Below are 26,334 nucleotides of genomic sequence, written 5' to 3'. Positions count from 1 at the left end.
GGCTTTGTTGGGTTTTTTTTCTCCAAAGTTGCCTAAGACATAGAACCCTACTTTACTGCATTAAGTTCTTCTCGCTGACAGGCCCAGCATGGCTGAGATCTGCAAGCTCAGGGCGCTGAAAGCTTGGGGGCTGAACCCTTGGCTCAAGAGCCGGCAGAAGCCTCCGCGGGGGGCGCAGGGCAGCGCGACTGGGCGGGGGCCGGAGCCTCAGAGTGTGCTGGCGGGCAGCGGCTCATCTCGGCCCCAGTCCTGGCGAAGGCGGGGAAGGGTCTGAAATGCTGAGTCAGCACCGCGGTGCCGCCGAACAGAGCCAGGGACCGGGCCGCGCCTCCACCACGGCAGTGCCCGGGAAGTAAGGGGAGCGGCCCCCAGCCGGCGGCGGGCAGGGCGCTGCCCCTCTTGGCCGCTACTTATCAGCCCGATTTGATGCTGCAAGGCGTGTCCGGGGCTCTGCTCATGTGATGGAGCAAGAGGCAGACGGGCGGGGGGACCAGGGGAGGAGGTGATTTTCCTCGCTGGCTCTCGCTCTCTCTCTTTCTTTTTTTCTCCTTTTCTCTCTCGCTCCCTAAAGGAGTTTGCGGAGAGCCGGACTCCCTCATTCCCGGTTGTGCTGCCGCCGTTCTCTGCCCTCTGCCAGCCCCTGCCCGCGGCTCCGCACGGCCGCGGGGCAGCGCCATGGGCGCCGGCAGCTCCGCCGAGCCGCCCGCCCCTCAGGACGGAGCCGGGGCCGCCACCGAGCCCCCCGGCACTCCCCCTGAGCCGCTGCAGGCAGAAGAGGCGGCGCGGGCGCCCCAGGCGCCAGCGGAGCCCGCCAAGGTAAGGCAGGGGCGGCGGGAAGCTAGGGGTTGGGGGGGAGGACGGACGCTGGGCAGCGGTTCGCGCCGCACCCCCAGCGCGGGGAAACTTTCCCGCCGCAGCAGCGGTGGGCACCTGCCGCGGCTGGTGGGCACCGCCAGAGCCAAGTGCGGAGCTGGGGCGAAGCGGTGGCCGCTGCGGTGCTGGGACTGCGCCATGGCCAGCGCCGCAGTCATAAAACTCCCGCCGCCGGCGGCAGCAGCAGGGGCGGGGGGCGAGGGCGGCCCCAGGGGCGCCGCCGCTTTTGTTGCGGCCGCGTGTCGGGGGGAGAAGGGCCGCACCCACCCACGGCGGGGTCTGCGCCAAGAGATCTCCTGACTGCGGTCCTGCGGCCGGTTCGCAACGGTGCCCAGGGCTCTCCGCAGCACCGCACCCTTTTCCCCGCACCCCCCGCCCTCCATCCTTCCATCCACCTATCCTTCCATCCTCATATGCTCATCCTTCCATCCATCCTTCTTCATCCCTCCCGAGGATGCAGGTGGGAGGCGCATCGGGACGCGGCCAGCCCGACGGTTTTACTGTTTCTTCAGCTGGGCGTCGGCATCGAAGTGCCCCGTCCGCCACTGTCCCGCATCTCCTCAGCCTCAGGCTCACCTGGGCCCCGGCGCCGCGGGCAGGCGGGGATGGGGGCGGCAGTGGCCGCGTCGTGGGCTTGTAGCCGTGGCTTTCCTGCTCCCTGGTGTCATACCGCACGGTGGGGAAAGGGGAGTGACTCGCTAACTCTCAGCCAGTAGGGAGTAAGGGAGCCCTAGGTATGTGTTATTTTTAATAAAGACGTTGAAGAATTGAAAGAAATTCTTTTCAACATGTCTGGTGTTTAAAAATAGATTATGAATGAACCCATTTTATCCCACTGGAATAGGCGCGTTTAGGGGATTCTGGGACTGAAAGGGAGGTTATGTGCATCTATGTGTTTACATAGCGTTGCTTGGCATTAGTTTGTTGCGAGAAAAATAATTCCACATTATACCAAGATCCTCTTTTTCAGGCTCTTCAGAGTTTGGGTCCTCAGAGCAGGGATACTCAGAAGTTTCTGTAGCTGGTGCGTGGGTGTGTAGAGCTTGAGAACTGGTTATGACTTTGTTGCTTTGACCTTGTGGTTCAGATTTAACTTCCAAGTTGAATTTCCCAGAGTTCCTTGTTGCCATTAGACCTCCTGGTGTGTGTTTTGACAGATTTGAAAACCACATTGAGAATGAACTTTAAATTAACTGAGATATATTTTATTTTCTTTTTAACCAAGTAAGTGTTAGGGATTGGTATTGGTTAACAAAATAGTTAGCAGTTATGTTGGCCAATTTTAGAATTCAAATGCTGAAATTTAGACATGAATGTATTTATAGAAGGCAAGCTTTTGGCCACTGTGATTGTGTAAAAGTGAAGGTAATGTGAATTTGAAGAAGGGATATAACATTTGTAGCCATTTTTATCCAGTTATGGGGACTAAGACCTGAAAAGAAGATAATACCTTTAATGCTGTTCTCAAATACAGATTATGACTTTCTGTGCTTTTACGTCTTACATGATTTCAGAAAAATGTTTTCCAATAGATTTTTACCTTGTTATTTAAGTAGAGCTGTTTAAAAGTATGAAAGTTCTTTTATCATTTCACTGCTGTAAGTTGTGTTACTACCATTTTTTCTAAAACAGCTATTTTTGCCTTCCATAACAAAAGAAAAACAAGTTTTAATGACATTCAGTCATACTTTTTTTTGTATCTCATACACTCTTTTCTTACTACAGTACAGCAATTTCATGCACATTTTTGACACAATTTTTTGCTGTTACTCCTTTTAGCCCTTTGAATTTGAAAACTACCAGATCCAGCAATGCTCCTGGAGAAATACGTCAAAGAACTAATTTGTTTGTAGAAGATACAGTGGGGATATTTTGAAGGATGGGCTTCTTCCCTGTGCTTTCCAAATTGAAACACTTATCACAATTCTTTCTTGTAGGAGAAAGACTTTGAAAACTGACTTTGGCAGAGTCTAACTTGTGTGAACCTTGGCAAGTCAATCATACAGAAATTGTTTAAGCATCTAGTCTAATATAGGTTATCAAATATCATACCAGTTTTGCTTTTCTGTCACTTGAAATTCTTCAAAATATTTAATCAAGATTTTTTTTTTTCCATGACACAGTTTTATCTTGTAGAAGATGAAAAACCTCTGCCTTCTAGAAAGGGCCAAATTTATAGTCTGTCTGCTCTTTTGTTATTCACATGTGACTCTTTAGCCAGATACCAACTTTTGAGGTGTCCTAGTTACTGGAAGAGAGAGTGTGTTTCGGTGTTTCTCAGTTTTACAGCCTGGGAGATGTGAGAGACCGTGTAAAGCACTTGTTTACAGTGGGTGAGATGTTTAAGAGCCTTGGGTGTTGGCTTACAAGCACCGCAGATTAAATATGGGCTCAGCCCATCCTTTCACAAGTTGCTGGTGAACTACAGCTCCAGAGTTACCCATGTTACTGCGACTTGAAACTGGTGTTTGTTGTTTTGGTTTTGTTTTTTTTAACTATAGCACACAAGGTTTAAACACGGGCAGTGAAAGAGCTAGCTGCTCTTTATCTTGCATTGCCACCCCTCTGTGGGAAGCCCCCTCTGCAGGGAGCATGACAGATCCTGGAGGTACTAATACATTTGCATGCCGGAATTGAACTAATTGAATTTGTGAATCAACACCCAAAGTCCAGTTGAAATCAAGGCACAGGCTGTGGTGCCATAGAAGGCTGGTCTATCTGATGCAGTTATCTCCCTACTGTTTAAACAGCAATACTCCTTTCCCCCACCTTTTCTTTCTCCCCTATCTCTCTTCCTGGTCCTGCCCCAAATGAGCAGTCCCAGGTTGCACTGAATCTGGTCCTCACCTTGCCTAGCTGTAAGTGGTTAAACTCACTAAGCCTTCTGGAAACAGCAGATTTTTAAATTACTTTGTTTTTATGGGCTAGTCTCCTAATGTATTTAGTGAGTTCATTTGACTCCTGTGATGCCCATGTGAGACCCAGAGCCAGGACAAGGCAAGCATCTGCAGCAGGACAGGAGGAGAAAAGAAAAAACTCCCTGTTCATGGTAGTGAGCTGGTAGACCCTGTCTGCTTGTGAACCTTCCCCATCAGACTGCCTTGAGTAGCACAGAGGCCTGAAGCCTGAGAAGGCTTGAAGAGATTTCACAGTAGTGCTAGAAGTAGGAACAAGATCTTACTCTTGCAGAGGAGACCAGACAAACCATTGGTATCCTGGACTGACAGAAGCTTTGAGCTTTCTGATGGGATGGGTCCTGTGCTTCCACATCCTCCCTGGGGCACCTGCAGTTCACTGTTTGCTGCTTCTGGCACTGGGCAAGATTGTTGAAGGGGTAAATGCCCTAGAAAGTTGTTCAGCTTCTTTGGCAAGGTCGTTCTCTGCTGATTTAGCAAGATGTGTTGGCTTCTGGGACTTGAACAGCAGAAGTAGCAGGTGCAGGGGAGCATGCAGGACCTTGTGAGCAGGACTGGGCAGGAAGCTGGGTGACACTGTCTTGTGAGCTCCCTCTCTGTTCATAGCAGTGACTCTCACTCAACTTCCCATTTGGATGCTGAGCATCACCGAGAGCTGGAAAGAGATGCCAGGGTGCTGCCCTCTGCAGTGGTGCCCCTCCAACGAGGTCCCATGAGTCAAAAAGCAGCCACAAGCCACGTGGGTGATGCAAGGAGAGCTGTGTCATCCTACCAACATTTTGGCTAAAGCAGTTGCGATTACTCCATCTCCGTATCTCTCTTATTTTATTTAGAAGGTCAAGGTAGCAGTTTTAATACAAGTTCTTTTCGCCCCCCCTGCTGAGAAAGCAGAGCTGTGTTGGGGCAGCTACCTGAAACAGCATAAGGAAATTTAAAGAGAGAATCTGGAAAAATACTGGCATACTAATAAGCTATCCTTGCAGCAAAATTTAGATTTGGCAGAAATAGTCTTTTATGGGAATTGATGGCTCTAAAATGTCACATGCTGAATTCCTGGCCTATGTACATGTAAGGTCCCTCACTCTAGAGCAGTGAGTTGTTCAAACTGTTCTCAGGGTGGTTCCCATTTTTCCATTTCTAAGCAGTAACTTGATTATGCTACCTGCCTTGTAATGAGAGCAAGTGTGTGCTAGACAGTAAATATTTGGAACTGTCTCTTCTAAAGAGGTTACCAGCTGAGATGTCAAAGTGTCTTATTGTCTGAGTGCCTGACAAATAACAGCTGGGACAGACTTATATCTGCTGTTTAAACAACTGTGTTCTGGTGAGGGAGCTGAGTCAGCCTGAAAATATTACATTAGCGATGGTAAAACTAAGCTTAATCAAGTACCACAGGAAACAGTGTCTCTAAGAGCCTCAGTCTGAGGCACTTGAGATGAATGAGAAGGCTCCAAGGTTCTCTTGGTTCACTGGAGTCTGATTCCCTTTAAGTACTTCACTTCCAAGTGGGATGTAGTTTGTGGGTAAGGTTTGGAGGACCACCCACACTTACGGAGTGGCTGGAAGAAAGCATAAAAATGCTTAATTTTAAAAAAATGCACAGTGGAAATTGGTGTCATGGATCCACCAAATGTGTGAAATAGCCCTCTAATTATATAGGAGATAAGGGGGACATGGTAAAGGGAGTGTCAGGGCACTTTGAAAGCCAAGGTTGTGTTTGATGTGATGGAGGCTAAAGAAGTGAAAAGTGTTGGGTCTTGGAAAGTTCTGGTTGGAAATGCAAGCTGTGCTGGATGTTATTCAAAGGAGAGAAACTTGCTTTGTGCTCAGTCCTTGTTCTAACTGATCCTTAACATCTGGATGAGTTGTACCTATACATGAATGCTGAGGTAGAGTGGTGTTCGAGGACTGCTGTGCAGAAAGAGATGTAAGATGTGAGACCTGGGAAGGAGCTCAGGTTGGATGAAGATTAAGGTGTGGACCAGAATGACAGATTAAGAGTAATGCTTCTTTTACTGTTTGCACTCAGAGATCACAGAAGTGATTTGGTCAATTTTGGTTTAGCCATGTGGATTTTAAGTTATTTTCCATAAGGAGGTATCACAAGGAAGTCAGACAGAGCTAGGACAGAAGAGGGAATGAAAGGCAAGGAGAAGGCTTTTGGCTTTGTTTGCAGATGTTACCCAGAAATAAAATACTGAAATTAAGTATGCTGTTATTTGCCTTATATTTTCTTTACCTGGAATTTGCAGTGTCCCATGAATCTCTAATGCTGTGGCCAATACAAAACAAGGCAAACTGCTGTGAACAAAGAGTTGGAATGACCTAAATTCAGATTTTTTTTTTTCCCTAAATGTTGAAGATATTTTTAATCAAGCAGCGTGTGTTAAGAGTGGACCCCCTGAGCAGACCAGCAGTGCTTCAGACTTTTCCAAAGTTTTAAAATCAAACCAGGAAAAATATTAGAGACCATGATGTTAGTTTGCTCAGTTGTTCAGACAGCTGGATCTGGCTATTTTAGTAATCTAATGTAGAATCAGTGTAGCAGGATTAATAGAATGAGGCAAAATTAACTCTAGTGCATTTGGGCCTGGTGTTAGGAATCCCTGGAATGATTTGAGTCTGGTAGAAGGAATGTTGGGAATGGTGGTGATTGCTGGTGGGCGAAGAAGCTGGGAGCTGTAAGCCCTTCCCCTCAGAATACTGCATGAATGAAGCATGTGCTAATGTACAGTGAAACATCATGGACCTGCTGTTCATCCATTTATCATGTAATTCTTTGTGTTGGTTTTCCTTACATGTTTTAAACTTTGTGTTTAATGAGGTCCAGCAGTTGGACTTAATGTATACAAAACGGAGAAGAAGCTGCTGTTGGTTAGTGATGTGGGCAACACGCCTTATGCATTTTAGTCTCTTCAGCTGTTTGTCTGCTTTTTGCTTCCACCTTTGTGGTAGATTTGAGGGAATTTTTTTTTTTTTTAATGTGCATGATGTATAGCAGTGCCACAACAGAAGCTGTAGTGTTGTTTCATTGATGGTCCTTTGTTTTGGGAATGAAGAAGTTGAAGGATCAGGGAAATGGATAATCAGTTCTCTTTGGTTTCTCTTGCATTTATGAGACAACACATTCATAAATTAATTAATAACCAAAGGAGAGCAATGAATGTGTGTTGCAGAAACCTGATAAACCAGTCAACTGTGATGTCTCATTACCTGTAGATAAAACAGAGCTGAATAACAAGATTTCTAATACCATTAATTTTGTCTAAGGTTTTTCACCCATCTCTCTAAACTTTATATTTGTCTATGCTTTGCAGTTCTCTTCAATGGAATTAAGAATACATCTCACTAAATTAGATGTAATTGGACTAAACTACAGTTTAGATCCCTTCAGAGAAATGAAGCAGTTAATGTGAATGAAAATTGAAATTAGTTTCTTTTGAAGACTAATGCAGTGGGACAGACTGCACTGACCCTCATAAAGAGGCTGAACAACTTTTCTCAGAACAGAAAGCTTTAAAAAAAAACCCAACATCTAATGATACTCTTGTGTCTTCCTTCATGTTACAGCCCCCACAAAGACATATTTTCTCCTCCTTTGCACGCATTTTAATTTGCAAAAAAATACCATTGTTGAATTAATTTTAATTATTCGATTATTTAAAGAAGATGACTTGATTTGAAAAACTTGGTTTGCCTTCCTATGGCCAAGAATCACATCAAACTCTTTGCCAAGAGGCTGGGGTAAAAAGGTCCCTATTCTCTGGCACGACAGGGTTATACTGCAGGTCTGTTCAAATTTGAAAAACAGAGGTTTTTCATGTATTTACAGTTTTACTCAGTTGTGATGTTCTGCTTTCAGAACTGAATTTATATACACAGTGAAAAGAGCTGGTAATTATACTAGCTGGTAGTAAAAACTGCTTGTAGTTTTACATTTAGTAATGTTTTCACATTTAACTCTGTTCTTCATACTGGAGGCATCAACATTTTACAGATCCAAAGGGTTATCTGCCAGATTCAGTGACTTAGGAATTTTGGTCACAAATCTTTGGGCTGGCAATATAGTCACTGTTTTCTTGAATGTATCATGACTGTAGAATAAACTCAGAACTGGGAGAATATTAAGTGTTACCATGGTTAATATTTTGTCATAACTGGGGTCTCAATTTAAAAAGGAGACAAATTATACTACGTTAAGGTACCCAGCCGCTTTGTACCCGTGTTCCTTGCAGAGTCCACAGGTCTGTATGAGACACTTGGGCAAATGGTTGACTTCTTGTCTATGGATATATGTCTGTACATACAGCTCTAGTTTTAAAAGTTTGCTGACTGAGAGAAACTTGGGAAAAAAGGCAGGAAATCTTTGAATAAAATGAGGAGTGCTAAGACAGTCAGGGCTGTTTCCCTTCTTGTGACTTCAAAGAATTGTTGGTGCTGGTTCTGAGAGTGTCATCTTGAAATATCCGTCCATGGATTTATCTTCAGATAGCCAAGTGCCAGAGTTAAGGTGGTTCTTCTGCTTGCAGGATTAGCTGTTGTCTTTTGAGAATGAATAAGTAACATTTATTATTTAAAAATATTAATTGTCCTGTAATAAATTAATATTGAAGAATCTCAAAGCCCTTTAAGAATTAGGTTATTGTTTTCTGTGTCTGTTGCTAGTCTTTAATCAGTTACTACCATTCATTTAATGTTGCATGTAAGTGCAAGAAGAGCTTCCCAGAGTTTACATGCCTTTGGCATGGCATTTGTATTCCTCCTGAGTTTCTATGCTTTTAGATTTATGAGAAGGATGATGTGAGAAGTGGGAATGTAATCTGAGTGTTGAGCCATTCCGTATTTCTTCTATTTAATATCTGGTCTCAGCATGTGAAAATTCTGAAGCCAAATTGTTCCATCTGTGGTATTGGCAGTCGAGCAGAATGGAGGTTTTTTTCGTGAGGTGGATTATGTGGCTGTGAAAGGCAGCTTTGAGGTGCACAGCAACACCAGGTGGAAACAATTTGGCTCAATTAAGGGCTTCTGAACTGAGAACTGGGGACCCAAATGCACACTTTGTGCCTGTGCAAGTGGGGCTGTGGTGCTTCTCTTGGATCCTGCCTAGCCTGGTAAAAGGGGGTTGAATGGGAAGAGCAAAGTTTTTTGCCCCACACTTCGTGCATCGATTTGAAATTCTGTTGCGGCAGGCTAATTGCTTAGAAAAGGTAAAAATGGGTCTCCCCATTCAGAGGTTTGTTTTAGTGGGTTTTGGAGGAGAGTAGTCAGGAAGGTGGCATCTTTCTGACCCCAGTTTGGTGCTTCAAGCTTCTGAATGTTATACTGAAAGATTGGAAGTATCTGTGGTTCTTTTGCTTAACTAACATGGCTTCAATGGCAGTATTTTGGGAGTACAGCTGAGCAGTAAGACAGTGATATGTAATTAAGGTTTGCTGTTCTGCCGCTTTAAATCTACACTTCAAGAACAGACGTTTAAGACTTGTTTAATTAGCTGAAATGGGTTCAGTTGGGAGGTAAAATAATTGATCAAAAACCTAGTTAATTTAACAATTAAAAGGCAAGGAAATAATTTTTAATGGCCACAACACGTCATACTTTTCAAATAAAAAGAATGAATAATATCTTTTCATCAGCTAGGTTCATGTTATCCTGGAGTTTATCCTTCACGCTAGAGACCAATTTCTAAACAAGGCTATTTGCCATTGTTTGCACCATTTACTTCTCCTACATATTTCATATGGGGGAACAGCAAAATCAACAGTCCCAGATTATGGTTTGCTTGTTTGATGGGTTGGTTTTGTCACAAAGTACTTTAATAAAGTTAATTATTTTGAAAAGGAGGAATGCTACACAGAAGCACAGACTATTTATTTCCCTAAATACTTGCATGTATATATGCAAAAGAATGTTATTCTTTGAGGGTCAAAAATAGCCTAATACTCATGTTCTCTTTTTTTTTTTTTTTCCCCTTCTTTTTCCTTCCTTATTATCCTTCAACCAATACTTGACCATGAAGGTTTTAGATGCGAGTTTATCAGTACCTGATGTTAATGAAGATGATTTGAAGCATGATGCTGCACCACAGGAAACACAACAGCCAGGAGCTGTTACAGCACCTCAGGAGCTGGATGGGCAGCAGCCAGAGGTGGCTTCACCCTTCCAAGAAACACCCAGAGAACAAGCAGAGGCTGCTGGAACAAATGGTAGGTAAAAAACTATGTTCAGTAGACAGATTATAGAGGCCTGAATGTCAAATGGTGTGATAAGTTGAAATGGGACTTAACTAGGTGCCTGCTAGTGAACAGGTAGCTTTCTGCTGCCAATCTCTTGAACACCTGAAGGAAGATCTCAGTTTTCACATACATTAGGAGTTTCTGTCACGTAAGCTTGTCTCTTCTTACATAACACAGAAATCATTTTATGCTCATTCATTAGTGATATTAATGATAACAAACTCTTTTGAACTTGCAGGAGGGGGACAGGTTACCGATCCATTGGCTCTACCTTGATTAAAGTTCTCTTTCCTACTGCTTTGAATCATATTTGCATTTTGACCACAAAACCTTTCTCATCAAAGGAACCCCTGTCTGCTGTGTCCTAGAAATCTCTTTCTTGCCTTGCTGAAATCTCTTTCTTGCCTTGTCAGAAATGTGCTGCCCTCTTTCCTGTGCAACCTAGCAGCCTACCCCTCCTGCCCTCATCAGTCTCTTCTTGCTGCCCCCTTCCCTCTGCTCCCATCCACAGCTATGTGGTGAGAGATCCACTTCAGGCATCCTGCTGTGCTCTGACCTTTTTGATGGTGGTGGCAAGAGGAAGGGATAGTTTTCCATCCCTGCCATCAGATCAGGCAACTAATGCTGGTATGAGAGGGCAGAGGAGGGATGTGGAATGGGTAGGATGGAGAGCATTCTTCGTTGTCAGTCTGTAGAGCAGCTTAAGGCATTTGTTTAGCCCTTAGTATACTTTGGGGTTTGAATTCTAGTAAAGGCAACTCTTTGCCATGTCTTCAAATGAATTATTATCCCAATAGAAGGATGGCATAATTTATGCTGAGCTTTTGTGCTCAAAAAGCTTGTGGGTTTTGTTGAGGTGTTTTGGGGTTTGTTTTGGGTTTTTTTTGTAGGGATTTTGGGGTGGTTTTGTTTGGTGTGTTTTTTGTGGGTTTATGTTTTTGGTTGGGTTTTTTGTTTTTGTTTGTTTTAAAATCATATTGGTAGAGGCTTTTGGTGCTGTAAAAATGGTTTATCTTTCACTCATGATAAACACTTTTAGGTGAATAGGGATGAGGGGAGTGGATACTCATTAAACAGAGTAATGAAGGAAGAGAAAGCACCTGATGATTTGAAGTAGCATCAGAAGCTTTCATATTGGTATTCAGCTTCTGGATCAGGTAACAGAGAAAACTTTTAAAGGGGCATGAATTTCCAGGTAATAGTCAAAGATTACAATTCCTGTTGAACAATTCTGTAGTTTTCCTTCATGCTAGAAAAACAATTTCTACACAAGGGTATAGGCCACTTACTACTTTCACACATTTCTGAATACAACTGAATAATTCTTCAGTTATACAGAAATTGTGTTTCTAGGATGTGTAATGAAGAAGAGGTGAGAAGCTCCCTTTCAACGCAGATAGCTAACATGTGACCAAATGCATGGTGTGTTGTGGCCATAGGTAGCATTAGGAATTTGTATGTGAGTAGACTGCCTGAAAAGTCTTCTCTTTCCTTGATAATCGTATCATATGTGTGATGTTGCTGTTATAATTAGGATTTATTTTAGTGTTGTCAATGGATCCAAGACTACATAGTAGCATAATTTATGTGAAATGGAAAACTGATTAGCTCTCAAAGTAAAACAAAACAATAAAAAAAAAGTCCTTTGTGGAGGCTAAGCAGCATGTATTTTCTAGTAACAATAGCTGAAAACAATATCATCCATAGAGACAAATCATACCCATCTGGTCAAGTATGAAAAGATAGTTCTTTACATAAAGACAATACTCAGACATTCATAGTTGTTTATATCCACCCCTGTGGACTTTAGACTCTGTATGTCTTTAGGTAGATGAATAAAAGTGGGGAAGAGCTATCTCTTAGTTGGATTGCAGGCCAGCAGGAGAGCACCTGAAATGTTTCACTAAGGAATTCCAACTGGTAAATCAGTTTGAACAGGGGCCTGACTTAACTGCCTTTAGATAATGCTCCTAGCATGTGGAACAAAGGAGAGGAGCTAGAGACGTGCAGGCGTGCACAGCTATAATGTAACTGGCATCACTGAGCTCTGGTGGGATGGCTCCTATGACTGGAGTGTTTGAATGGAGGGTTACAAGCTCTTTAGGAAGAGTCTTCGACTCTGAACACTTTAAAGGCCTATCTGGACGTGTTCTTACATGATCTGCTTTAGGTAAGCCTGTGGTGGCAGAGGGGTTAGACTTGATGATCTTCACAGGTCTCTTCCAGCCTCCATGATCTGGGGAAATACAGGCCAGTCAGTCTCGCCTCTGTATCTGGCAATACCACGGAACAGATCCTCCTGAAAACTCTGCTAAGGCACATGAAAAATGAGGAGGTGATTGGTGGCAGACAACATGGCATCACCAAAGGGCATATTGTGCCTAGTAAATTTGGTGGCCCCCTATGATGGGGTAGCAGCATTGAGGAAAAAGGGAGGTGCAACTGATGTCTTCTACCTGGACTTATGCAAAGCATTTGACACTGTGCCCCACAACATACTCGTCTCCAAATCGGTAAGTCTCGATTTCATGCGTGGACCACTCAGTGGGTGAGGAATTGGCTTGATGATCACACTCAAAAGAGTGGCAGTCAATGACTTTATGTCTAAGTGGAGAAAAAGCAACAGGGGGTATTCCTCAGGGGTTGCTAATGGGACTGGTGCTGGTTAACATCTTTGTCAGCAACATGGATTGAGTGGGGTTGAGTGAACCCTCACCAAGTCTGCTGACAACACCAACTGGCCACCAGGATGATCAGAAGGCTGTAGCACCTCTCCTATGAGGACAGACTGAAAGAGTTGGGGCTGTTCAGTCTGGAGAAGAGAAGGCTCCAAGGTGACCTTATTGTGACTTCCCAGTATCTGAAGGGGGCCTACAAGAAAGCTGGGGAGTGATAGGACTAGGGGGAATGGAATAAAGATGGAAGTGGGGAGATTCAGGCTGGACGTGAGGAAGAAGTTCTTCCCCATGAGAGTGGTGAGAGCCTGGAATGGGTTGTCCAGGCAAGTGGTTGAGGCCTGATCCCTGGAGGTGTTTAAGGCCAGGCTGGATGAGGCTCTGGCCAGCCTGATCTAGTGTGAGGTGTCCCTGCCCATGGTAGGGGGGTTGGAACTAGATGATCCTTGTGGTCCCTTCCAACCCTGACTGATTCTATGATTCTATAATTCTATGGTGCAGTGGACATGCTGGAGGGAAGGGATGCCATCCAGAGGGACCTTGACAGGCTTGAGATGTGGGCCTATGCCAGCCTCATGGAGTTTAACAAGGCTAAGTGCAAGGTCCTGCATGTGGGTTGGGGCAATCCCCAATACAAATACAGGCTAGGTAGAGAATGGATAGAGAGCAGTCCAGAGAAGGCCTTGTGGGTGCTGGCTGATGAGAAGCTCAACATGAGCCGGCAGTTGCCTCCCTTGACTTGCTGGCCATGCTTTTGATGTGGTCCAGGGCATGGTTGGCTTTCTGGGCTGCATCAAAAGAGGGGTGGCCAGCAGGTCGAGGGAGGTGATTCTCTCCCTCTCCTGTATGAGACCCTACGTGGAGTACTGTGTCAGTTCTGGAGCCCCCAACACAGGAAGACCTGCAAGTCTTAACATGGAAATAGCAGGTACAGAGGAGGGCCACAAGGATAATCAGAGTGCTGGAGTACCTCTCTTATGAAGAAATGCTGAGAGCTGGGGTTGTTAAGCCTGAAAAAGAGAAGGCTTCTGGGAGACCTTACAACAGCCATCTGGTAGTTGAAGGGGGCCTACTGGATAACTGAAGAGGAGCTTTTTACAAAGGCATGTAGTTATAGGACAAGGCGTAATGGCTTCAAGCTGGGAGAAGCTAAATTTACATTAGACATTGGCAAGAAATTGTCCCCCATGAGGGTGGTGAGGCACTGGAAGAGGTTGTCCAAAAGAGCTGTGAAGTCTCCAACCCTGGAAGCATTCAGAGCCTTGAGCAACCTGCTCTAGCATGAGGTATCCATACCCATGTCAGAGGAATTGGAACTAGATGATCTTTACGGTCCATTCCAACCCGAACCCTTCTATGATTCTATGAAATGCTCAATGTGAAGAAATGACATAGAGAAATACATAATTTCAGTTATGTAGTTCTTCATGTTCTCCACTCCTGAATTATTTAATCTTGTTTGCAAAGTCTATAAAATCAGAAATAAAGCATCATCAAACACAGGTAATTGCCTGCAGTAGAGGAATGTTTATGATTGCAGGGTTTTTTGTGTTGGTTGGTTTGTTGTCATTATGTGAATCTCATTAAGAAGACTTTTTGAAAGATGGTCTGGACTCATCCAAGTTGCCACTATAGGATTAAATTAACTGGGAAGTAGGTACTGGCAATCTGAGCCACAGATCAAGTCTATGAATAGCTGGACCCATTCTCTGTGTATCATCAGAACTTTGGAGATATCCAACAATAATCCATAGAAATATTGTAACTGTAAGAGGAGGTCATCTGTGTCAGATACTGATCCTTGACCTTTTATCATTGTATCCCTTCTTACTAACAGTAAGAGCTGCTGGGGCAGTGCATTGCTGTACTGTAAGCATCCAGAGTGATACCTTTCTCAAACCCTTGGCAGCAGAATTTAAGACAATGTATGATGCAATTAAGTTGTAGAGAATTCCAGTTCAAAAAACCCAAAAAATGACACACACCACACCACCTTCCCCAACCTTTAAATGACTGCTAATACGCAGAGGAGAAAATCTATCTGTGTGGAGAGAGAGAAGTGTTTAATGTGATTTTTGTTTGGGAGTGGAGAACAACTTGGGGCTTCTAACTGGCACCTGCTGGAGTTTGGTGTGGGTACTTTCTGGCAAAACGCCTCCAGAAGGCGTCGCAGAAGTTGGAAGAGGCCTGTGGTTTAGCACGCGGCTGTTGGGCAGCGGCGTCGGCGCCTCCGCTCTGCGGAGGAAGAGTTGAGCGCTCGCGGTGGAAGTTTCGCAGCGGGCGCTTGGGGCGTAACGGTTGTAACCGCCGGCAACCGCCGGCATCGGCGCGATGGGAGGAGCTACGATGGAAGGAGCTGCGATGAGAAGGAGAGGAAGAAGAGCCGGCAACTGGCATGGGCGGGGCGATGGCGGCACGGCCACCTCTCCCGTCGAGTCCAGGCGCCCCCCGCCGCGTATGGAGGAGGAGCCGCCGCCTAAAGCCGCTGTGAGGAGGAAGAGTTTGATCAGTGTAATTTGGAGAAGGCAGAAGAGCTCGGCGATGACGGGTAAGCCGCTGCGGTCGGGTGGGCTGCTCGCTGGCTGTTGTTTCTCGCTGCCGATGAGCGGCCGGGTCGGCGTGTCTGCGGCAGTGTCGGGGCTTGCTGCCTTCTGCCTGTCGGAGGGAGGGCTGGTTCCGCCCGCGGGAGCGTTTTTGTACCCACTCGAGATTTCCAGACAGCGCGTCAGGAATTAAAAGGTCCCACCGAGAGATTTTTCTCACCAGGAAAACTGTTTCCAAAGTTCTGAATTTTTAAATTCCCGGTTCCCTCTATCGGATGTTCGCTGTGGCACTTGTAACGCAAGGCTTTTAAAAACGCGAAGGTACCGAAACATGACCTAGTATCTGAAAGTGGGGAGCAGAAAGCAGAGATAGAAACAGCATTGAAAGTGCTGCTTTACGTTAATTAAGCAATGGGTGCAGTGAAATATCTTAAGGTCTAGACATGGTGAAATTGAAGAAAATTTCGAAGTTAGCATCATTTATATGCTATAAAAATACTTGTGTGAGAGAAACGAAGCTATTGAATGATAGCTTTTTTAGTTTTAATGAAGCAAAATCCGGAGGAGGCTAACGTCGAGGGTGGGGTATGTGTTGGGGGGCGGTGTGTGGAAGTGGGATTCCAGCCGGCCATGTAAAAAACAATGCTATGGGCATTGAACTCTCTCCGTACATCATATTTAGGAAGGTAGTGCATGAGCCACTGAAGTGCCAGAGCCAACATCATAAACTAACTGGGCTTTCTGAAAAGAGAGCATTTGGAGGAGGGAAAAAATTAAATGGGAAAAAAACCATCTTGCATCGTTGGTTTAGCACAAGCTTGTGTACTTCTCTGGGAAACAAAGTGGCATTATGAAATTTAAATAAGCAAAGCCCTTTTTTCCTCCTAAAGATAACTGACTTGCATCAGTTTCTTCCAGATTGGTGGTTGATATCTTCTATTTTTTCCTTTGTATTAATAATTACTTATTTGCTTAGATTTTATTTGTTAGAGCTAGTGAGTGAATTCAACAAATAGTGGGGGTTTATTCATGTAAAATGCTTTGGCTTTGCAATACATGTTGACAGCAAAGCCCATAGAAGTCCATCTCCATTCGGAGCTGACTCTGGGGAGGACTGTATGTGATTTGAATCAGTTAGCAGGGAAGGAGATATCCTCCTGCTGTTTACAATAGGGTTTTCATTAAGCTGGATGTTTAATGAGCTTATCACATGCTGAGTCTTTTTCCTCAAAGGTTCTCTATTTTTTTAATTTCCTTTTATTGTTAGTAATTAAAGGTTAAACTGTTTTTCAAAAGCAGTGTCTTTACAGGGTTGCACAGTTTCATCATTTGGGGTTTTTACTTATTTAATAAATCCTGTGGCAACTTGGATTTTTCACTCAGTACAACTGCCCTTCTGGACCTGTATCTAGCTTGTAGTACAAATTACCCTTCCTTTGAAGGGACAGAGTATCTCACCTTGTTGGTGTGCTGGAGTAGTTTAAACTACCATGTGTCTGATTCATGCAGATTCAGCTATGTCTCCATTATGGTGAGTTTGTCTGTCGTTTTTGTTACCCTTTATGCAGTAATTTTGATAAAATTTTCAATCATTTTTTTTCATTGTGCATTTTCATTAGTCATTTGGGGTTCTGAAAAATGCCCCAGTGTTTACTGACCTCTATTCTTATCCCACCTGTGTTTCTAGCAGAGAAAAATTTAGTTTTATTTTTTTCATTTTTCCTCAAACATGTGAGTGCTAGAGTGGCATCTGTCTTGTGCTTGGTGAATACATTTTACTTTAAAAAGTGGAACAAAGTCACTGAACTTGAGACATGGGCAGCATGGTAACCATGAAATTTGTGAATATTTATAGCATGCTGGTTTGGTTCCCAAGCAGAACAGCTGGATGAATTTGAGAGTAGTTTATTATTGTGAGTTCATTTAATGAAGAATCTTTAACTAGAGTAACTGTGTATCCAGGCTATGGCTAATGACCCTTCCAGTTTAAAAACAAGCAAAGAAAACAATTTTAGAACTTCATTGTTTCTTAAATTTTTAATGCTGTTTCTCAAAACACTGAAGAAATACCTTAAACTCTTGAATGAATGAAATATGTAAGTTCCTATGCTGAAATTTGAAAAGTTGTTTTGTAGGTTGGAGTAGACAAGTATAGCTAAAGCAAAATATTGTGAAAATAAAGGTTTGTGAGAAATGTTACGGTGTCAGAGCAGAAGCGATAGTGGTATTCTTCAAGTTACTCTCATTAGGTTACAAATGATGTTGATTTCTGGGAATCTGACTTTGCTTTCTTAAGGAGTTCTAAGCCATTAAAAATTACAGGTATTTTGCAACTTCTTCTTTTTTTCCATATTTGAAAATGGACGCAAAATATGTGAGATTTTAAAAACTTAGCTCTTCAGTTGCCACCCAAGTACAGATAAGTGTGGTATTTGTTTCTAAAGTTTTTGAAGAACGGCATGATGAGAAAGCTCATGAATTGCACGTCTGCACTGCAAAACGTAGTATGCAAAAATCTCTGTAAATCCTCCCTCGTTATTTAATTATTCTGAAAGAACTCTCTATCCACAATTAATGTTGGCGAGACAGTCCTTAGAAAGAATTGAGTGAATAGAATGGAGAAGGCAGTAGTGTATGCTTTCCATGGAAGAGCTATTTGTACATTGAAGGGGAAACAAATACCATGAATAGTAGGGAAAGGAAAGAAGAATTTGTGAAATATATTGTCAAGAAGCAGCAGGGTACTTCAAAGAACAGACTTTAAATATCATATTGAAAAAAAAAGTGTTAGAGGTTTAACACCTGGACATATATGTGTGTGTATTTGTTACTACAAAGCGGCTGGTGTGTCTGTTTGATTTATTAAATTCAGCCTCCTGGAACTTGTGGTTAAAAGAATCAGAATTTGTGGTATAACATCCAATTCCTTATACTCCACAGTGAAAACCCGAAAGTATAGGTTGCCTTTTTATTTGCTAAAGCATTCGCTTTCATTGATGATTCCAAATAGCTTCTTTATACTGAATAAATCTGCTCAGGGCAAGGTGGTGGTTTTATTTTTTTTTCCCATAGCTATTGTAGTTTCAAACTATGTTTAGTTTTTTAATTACTGTTTCTCCATCCTTATCAGTTCTTTCTTGACTTTGTCTTTAAATGTTTCTGGTAATAACAACTGCGTTTTTGACATTAAGGGAAAACTACATTTAACAAGTAAAAGGTATATCATGGACACTCAGTTCAAATTGTTTTGAATTGCCCTCTCCTGTTTTGGTGTCATGTGAGTTTGAGCAGTAGGTGTTTTTTTTATAAGTGTGTTCATAGCAAATCTAGGTACAATGGAGGCAAATGATTGTAAAATACCCCTTCAGCCTTGCAGCTTTGGTATTTATTTATGCTCCTGCAAACTTATTGAGAGTACTGTGTATGCAACTGAAGGTCCTGAATACTAAATAAAACCAGCACAAAGTCCTCTGGAGCCTTTCGGTGGCCAGTGGAGTTTGTGAGGCAGGCACTGGGGGTGTGTGACATCCGTCTGCGAGATTGGGAATGTAGGGAATTCATGGAAAAAATCCAGCACTGTGCTGCAAATCCTTAGAGGGGGAAAAGTCAACCAGCTCCAGATGCTGACATGGTTGTCTTCAAGCACATGAAGTGCTGTGGATTTAACTCTTGCAGTTGGGTGGGGTTTTTTTGTTTGATTGGGGTTTGGTGTTTCTTTTTTTTGTTTTGGTTTGTGGGGTTTTTTTGTTAGGTTTTTGTTGGTTGTTTTTTTTCTTTTAGTTGTTGTTTAGTTGTTTTGTGTTTTTTTTTGTAACTGACAACTACCAGGACAAAACACTTTTTCACTTCTAGAGGCAGACGAGATGGTAGGAGCAGTTAAGTTGCACTGCTGACAGTGTTTATCAGCCTACTAAAAGAAAAGTGTTTATTTATTTAATTTTTATTGAGATGTGACAGGAAATGAGTCATACTGGAAATACTCATTTCCTAGCATTTGATCAGTATACTTCTGATAAAACAGAAATAAATTTTTCTCATGGACTACACTACCTATGAAATTCTTAAGCACATTTGATTCCCTTAGACCATCAATCTCATGTGTTTCATTCAGAGTAAAACAGTTGCATTATTAAATTACAAACAGCACCTTGATTTAATTAAAAATATTTGAAAGCTTAACTAAGCTTGAAATAGTGCCGAAATTCTACTTCTTAGCCCTAGTGGATTTAAATAGTGAAGTGGCTCAATTCTGTGATAGCACTTTTTATTTTTATCACTGTCTGTGGATATATTTTTATTGTATTGTTTTCCCTGACTAGCAAATAGCTGGTGGAAGTACAGCCCTGCATAGGACTGACCTACAGAAATTGTATTCATAGCAGTATTTTATTAGATTATTTTTTTCTGATTGGTATTTCAATGAGGCTCTCCTGTGTTTCGTAAATCAAGCTTTCAAATTAAGTGAATTAATTCAGAAAGTGCTAGTTGTCTTGCCATAATACCTGTAGTAGTGACATGATACAGTACTCTGAACAATAATACCATGTGTAAATAACTTCCAAGCCTTTTGAAGTGGAGTTACTCTTGGTTTGCTTTGCATTCAGAAGTGCACTAACAAGGTTTGAGCACCAAGAATGTCATTAATAAAAATGTCATTAAAGAATCTGACTGCTAAATACAAAGTTGAGGATGTGCAATTGAATTCTCAGATACTCTGTGTCTAGGTGATCCTGCTCTAGCAGAATTATATTCTGTGACTGAATATAAAAATACTTTTTGGGGTATAACTTGTGAAAGTACAGCTTTGGTATATATTGCACTGCAGGCTTGTAACATAATAGTGGCAGCCTCCTGGAGGCATGCAGGCAGATTTCCAGAGTGGCATCTTTCTCCTCAAATGCAGAGGAAGGGCATCAGAAATGCAGTTTGAAAGAGTCTTCCAGCGATTTAAATTTGAATTAGAAAAAGGAGAGACTGGGAAAAAAACAGCAGCAGGTCACTTAACAGCTGACATCCAAGCTCTGTGTTACCCTGGAGATAAAATACCTTCTTGACACATTAAATGCCTTCTTTTTTTTTTTTTTTTTTTTTAATTGTGGAATTGAAGGAGTAGTGCTTGAACCATGCATTATGAGGGATGATGGATGTGTGATGTGTGTATAACAGTTGCAGCTTTTCACATTGCTACATTGCTATTAAAAGCATATGTTCAGTCAGTGTTTTTGTTAGTTTTCCCTTGTGCAGTTGATTCATAAGAGTAAAAAAAAAAAAAATAATAAAAGTAAATCATTTTAAGCTGATAGATAAAGCGAAAACCAAAAAGCTTTGCTTATGCTGATTGAGAAACAACAGCCAGCCAGTAGGCAGCTGATAGTGAATATAAACATAACTTGCCCTCTACACAGGTACTGGAAGCCACTGTACTTGTAGATTTAGTTATGTCACAGCCTTACCTAGACTGCATTATCTCTTACGAAAGTGCAGTTCTTCCCAAAGGGGACATAGACAAGCAGAATCAAGGAAGCATCTAGGCTGGAAGGAAATGTCTGTTGGCCCAGCCCCTGCATAGAGTAGGGCCAACTACAGAGTTAGATCCAGCTTAAAGATGAATTCGATATAAACAAAATCACTTTGGAGAATTCAGTGATGCCCGCACTTTTAAAAGGGATCTCCCGCCTGCCTTTGGGCATTGAAGTAGCGCATGTGCAACATTAAAAAGAGGGGCCATGCCTTCTCCCAGGATGTTGCTGTTTGATTATTATTTTTATTGTTTTCAGCCTAGCATTCCAGCAAGTTTGGTTAGAGAAGTCTTGCACTTTCACCTGTTGCACAAAATCAAGAGTCAAGAACAATGTTCAATTGAAATCCTGGCAGTATCCAAGACCAAGAATCTTTTGTTTTCTTGAGTGTGCTACAGATTTTATCTTCACATGTTGTCCTGTTTGGTATTGTGCACGTTGCTCAGGCAATTATTACTAAAATTCTCATTATAGGCAATAGTGGGGTTACCTGCTCATTTTTCACGTTTAAGTGGCAGAACTTATTCCTTTCTGTCTTTTCCCTCCAAAGTTACTTACTTGGGGCAGGGGGAGCTTATGACTTTATGCTCTAAACTGCATACTGCTGGCTTCTTAAGCCCCCTGAAATGGAGCAGTTAATTCATATACTAGTCTGTGAAAGGCCAGAGGGAGCAATAATTGTCCCAGCAAGACTGAAAGGGTGCTTGCCAGTGTCCTGAAGGACAATCTCAAATGGTGCTTGAGGAAGAAACAATGCAAGCAAAGACTTGTGAGTAGTGGAGAGTAGAATTTTACCTGCTTGCACCTAGTATGGAGTAATGTAGTTATTTTAAGGGGGTAAAGTTTTCAGAAAGCCAGGAAAATTCCAATGAGTGTTTTCACACCTATTGTTATTTTCAGACAAATCTGTAAAATGAGGAAAAAAAATCTCGTCATTCTAGGTCAGCACAGTTTTGTGCTTACTTTCTTTTTTTCTTTTGATTTCTTGGAATGATTACATACCTTCTTCTGTATATTCTTTGAGTAATAATAGGAGAGAAATATCTTTTTTTCTCACATAATTTTGCCTTTAAAAAAACCCACCAACCAAAACCAAACAAAAAAACCCCCCACAAAACCCATAAAACCAACAGCAACACAAAAGCTGCATTTGAAAATAAACTTTGGAAAGACCCATACAATGACATGAGAAAGGAAAGGAATTTGGTAACCTTGGAAAAAATCTTATCCTTAACAGAAATAATATTTGCACATAGAAGAGGATTAATAGAACAAGTATGTCTAGAAAAGTTTGATAAGAATGAAGAAATTTAATATACATTTATATAAAGGTATAATATAACACTAAATTGAGAAGTAAACATTTTTTTTCTTGCTGCTATTTTAACAGTTGAAGAAACAGGACATTCCAATGCAACTTTGAAGGAAACCACTGAAACTATGGAGACAAGTCCATCTGACTCAACCACCAAGGATGGTGTGGGTGCTGAGGAAGAGGATGCTCATACAGTGAAACAGTTGCCCTCTGTGGAAGAAGACACAGAAGACAACGCATCTGAGCCACAGTCTTATGATCTGGGTTTTAAGAAGGTTTTTAAATTTGTTGGGTTCAGATTCACAGTGAAGAAGGAAAAGACAGGAAAATTGGAACCAGTTCAACTACTTACTGTGAAAAAGGAAGCCCAAGCCTCTGAAGGAGCTGATGATCAAAAAGAAGTTATCTCAGAAGAAACAGCAGTGCCTGAGGATGTACGCTCTACAGAAGACACCACCAGAGATGCATTGCCAAATGCAACGACAGAAGCAGAATCTCCTAAAACACCAGAAACAAATGAGGTTTCTTCTCAGTCAGCTGCCTTAGCCAGTGATACTGCCTCACCATTAAGAAAATTTTTTACTCAGGGATGGACTGGCCTTAGAAAAAAGAAGAGTTTTAGAAAGCCTAAAGAAGACGAATTACAGGCTCCTACAAAAGAAGAGGAGCAACAAAAAGAGGGATCAACACCAACAACTGACACCAGTGAAAGGGAGGAGAAATCTGAGTCTGAGAAGCAAGATGAAGAGGGGAATGTGATAGTAGTAACTATTGAAGCACATGAGAAGGAGCAAACTGAAGGAGAAAAGCAGGAGTCAGAAGGGACTGTGACAGCCGCAGGAGTGGAAGCAAATGAGAAGGATGAGCTAATCAAGCATGGTCAGCAGGGACAAAAAGAGGATGTGGCAGCAACAGAGGAGAAAAAATCTGAAGATGGTCAAGAAAGGAAAGTGGTGGAAGTCTCAGGTGATCTTGGTAGAAAGGAAGAAAAAAAGGAAGAAGGAGAGAGAGAAAATGAGGAGACAGAAAACCCCCGAGAACCAGGGTCAGTGGTACCTGACCTTGTCACAGGCAGCATGAATGGAGAAGTGAAAAGATCCTCAGAAGCCTTGCCTGTGGGAGAAGAAAAGTGGGAGTCAATGGAGAAGTGTGAAATAAATGACAAAACAGAAATATCCTCTGAAGAGAAACTTGACGCAGGATCTGTGGCAATTGAAATTTCAAGCGAACAGCTTCAAAAGGAAGGAAAAGAAATAAGTAAATTTGATGAAAAGGCAGAGAAAGATGAACTGACAGTGTCCCCCCCAGCAGAAGACATTAGCCAAGGAGAAGTCGTGGAGAGAAGCCCAGAGAAGAAAGTGAGCCGAGAATGCGAGACAAAGCTGGGTACTCCTGGACATTCCATTGATACAGACGATGATCAACAGTTGATCAAACCCACTGATGAAGGACTAGAGGCCAAGACTGACATAGTTATGACTGATACTAACAAACCAGATGAAATAACCACAGAAATGACTCCCGAAGAGGCAGCTGAAAAAAGGCCTCCAGAAGGTATCACAAATGAAGTTGAACTGCTCTCTTCTCAAGAGAAAACTAAAGTACAAGGCAGCCCCTTAAAGAAACTTTTTACGGGTACTGGGTTAAAAAAACTATCTGGAAAGAAGCATAAAAGCAAAAGAGAGGAGTCCAAGTTAGGGGAACAAGGTGAACCAAGTCAGCACTCAGCAGATTCACCAGATAGCCCAGATGAACAAAAGGGAGAGAGTTCAGCTTCTTCTCCTGAGGAGATGAATGAGATCCCTGCTTTGGAAAAACCCATAGATGGAATGCAGGTCACCGAAAATGAAGATGCTGCCATTTCAGATGTGGAGCGAAAAAGAGAAAGTGTTACACCCTGGGCATCATTTAAAAAGATGGTGACTCCGAAGAAACGTGTCAGAAGGCCTTCTGAAAGTGATAAAGAAGAAGAAATTGATAAGACAAAGAGTTCTGCAGTGTCTGCAACTGAAAGTACTATTGATGAAAATTGTGGAGAATTAAAAGAAAATGGTGTGGACCAGAAACCAGAGAAAACCACAGAAGAACCCAAAAGAAAGGTTGACACCTCTGTATCCTGGGAAGCTTTTATATGTGTAGGTTCTTCCAAGAAACGAGCTAGAAAATCATCATCATCTGATGAAGAAAATGATTCTAAGCTTGGTCATGAAAGCCAACATATGGAAGATTCTGGGCAGAGCAAAGAAAGGGCAGGAGACGCAATTCTTGCTAGTTCTCAGGAGAGCGATCAAGGACAAGGGAGTTCTTCACCAGAACAAGCTGGAAGCCCATCTGAAGGTGAAGGTATTTCAACCTGGGAATCATTTAAACGGTTAGTCACTCCAAGAAGGAGATCCAGAAGCAGAATGGAAGAGAGAACTGAAGACTCAGTTGTGGGATCTAGCCTGGAGCATTCAACATCAGATGGTGAGCCTGGAAAAGATGAGTCGTGGGTTCCATTTCGAAAACTCATTCCTGGGCGTAGAAAGAAGAAGTCAGATGGAAAAGCAGAAGCAACGCTGAAACAAGCAAGAGAAGACATGGCAGAAGCAACTGAAGAAGATTCAGATATTCCAGCTGTTGTCCCTTTATCTGAATACGAAGCAGCAGAGCGGGAGAAAATTGAAGCTCAACAAGCAAAAGATGCTGAAGCTATGAGAGAACAAACCTCAGACAGAGAGAAAGCCCAGAAATTAGGGGAGACCCTGGGAACTGAGCAAGAACCTGAAGGGCTGGTACATGCAGTTACTGTGACCATTGTGGAAGGGGAAAGGGCAGTTACTAGCATGGAGGAAAGATCACCATCTTGGATATCTGCTGCTCTGACAGAGTGCATTGAGCAGGCAAAAGAAGAGGAAGAGAAAGAAACTGAGAAACCATTTGAATCAGATATTCTTGTGGAAGAAGTAGTGGTAGCTGCTAAGACAGTGCCAGAGACAAGAAAGGATGTAAGTGATGACACCATAGCAAGTGAGCCAGAGCTAACCTCGGAAGCAGTGACAGCTCTGGAGGAGACAGCAGAAGCTTCCTGTACTGAAGAAACAATGGAAGTGTCCCTTGCTGAGGAGACAACTGAGATGGTTTCTGCTGTTTCACAGTTGTTAGAAACCCCAGCTACTACAGAGGAAGTTACACCTGTACAAGAAGTAGAGGCCACTGAACAAAATTTGAAAGAATTAGACAAACAGACGCAGAAAGTTCTTTATGAAGTTGCTGAAAGAGTCAAGTCAGCAGATGTAGCACAGCTGGTTGGTGAAAGAGCCATGACAGCAACTCAAATTACAGCAGTACAAGGAATTGAGTCAGAGGTGAAAGATGATGCTAGAGATGGGAATATTGCAGGCCAGGAACTAGTTTTGCTTGAACAGTCCTTGGAAAATGGAGAGAACAAGGAGGATGGTCTCCAGCCCCAGGGAAGTGCAGAGAGCATTCAGAGCCAAAAAGAAGTTGAAGAGAGTGTTCTACACCAGGGTCCAGAGAGAAGTGAAATGTCTGCTGCAGTGCAAGAAAACAACAAAGGACATGGAAATATAGATGTATGGAGAGATGAGAGCCAGCAGCAGGCATGCAGAGAAGTAGTTGTAGAAGATCATGAAGCACTATCTGAAACGCAGGAGGCAGCAGAGGAACCTTCATCACATAACAGAACATTTCACATCATCCAAGCAGTCACTGCCAAGGAAGAGCTGTTTGCACAGCAGGAGCCTTCAGAAGAAGAGAAACCACCCATAATGGAGTTGACAGTAGGCAACGCAAGAGATGAACGTATTCCAGAAGTACAGGCTGCAGTAAGTATTACATACAACACAAAGGTTGGTTTGTTGAAGGCTGTATTAGCAAGTGTTACATCTTAGAACCAGGCTGTGGCAGTATTGCTGTCAAGGACTTTCCTTGTGCAGCCTGAGGCAACCAACTTTCATTCCAGTGACAAAGATACACAGATACCCAGAAGCAGCAGCTACTGAAGGTTGTAGGCAGAGTGAGGTGGGTGTGATTCCTTCAAAAATGGTATGAGAGATGGTGTGCATGGATCCAAAGGTGCTGAAACAATGGCCATCAGGGCTCCTGCACAGCATAGCGTAACAGAAGATATTGTAGGAACACCTGAGATACATATGTTGTGGTCCGTAAGAGTCTGGAGGACCAGAGTCAATGGTGCAGAGTGCAGCTGGAGACCTGTACAGTGTTGTTCCCTGGGGGTCACTGCTGGGTCTAGTCTGCT

The 26,334-nt window shown here is 42.7% G+C and overlaps 1 protein-coding gene across 2 annotated transcripts in view; it reads left to right on the top strand.

The window, feature by feature from the left end:
- The first annotated feature begins 675 nt into the window (after positions 1 to 675).
- The window catches only part of AKAP12 (A-kinase anchoring protein 12), a 31,339-nt gene continuing 5,680 nt past the window's right edge, over positions 676 to 26,334 (top strand). Inside the window, exons 1-3 of one of the 2 annotated variants that reach the window (XM_054399269.1) lie at positions 676 to 816; positions 9,805 to 9,991; positions 22,149 to 25,900. In XM_054399269.1, the coding sequence (XP_054255244.1) occupies positions 676 to 816; positions 9,805 to 9,991; positions 22,149 to 25,900 (4,080 nt within the window). Of the gene's footprint in view, positions 817 to 9,804; positions 9,992 to 15,228; positions 15,245 to 22,148; positions 25,901 to 26,334 lie in introns of those variants that run through there. The other variant, XM_054399270.1, reaches the window with a different exon arrangement.

Source organism: Indicator indicator, chromosome 2 (assembly GCF_027791375.1).
Source record: "Indicator indicator isolate 239-I01 chromosome 2, UM_Iind_1.1, whole genome shotgun sequence".
NCBI classification, from domain to species: domain Eukaryota; kingdom Metazoa; phylum Chordata; class Aves; order Piciformes; family Indicatoridae; genus Indicator; species Indicator indicator.
The sequence above is the reverse complement of the archived record's forward strand: the minus strand, read 5'-3'. Positions and strand labels throughout refer to the sequence as shown.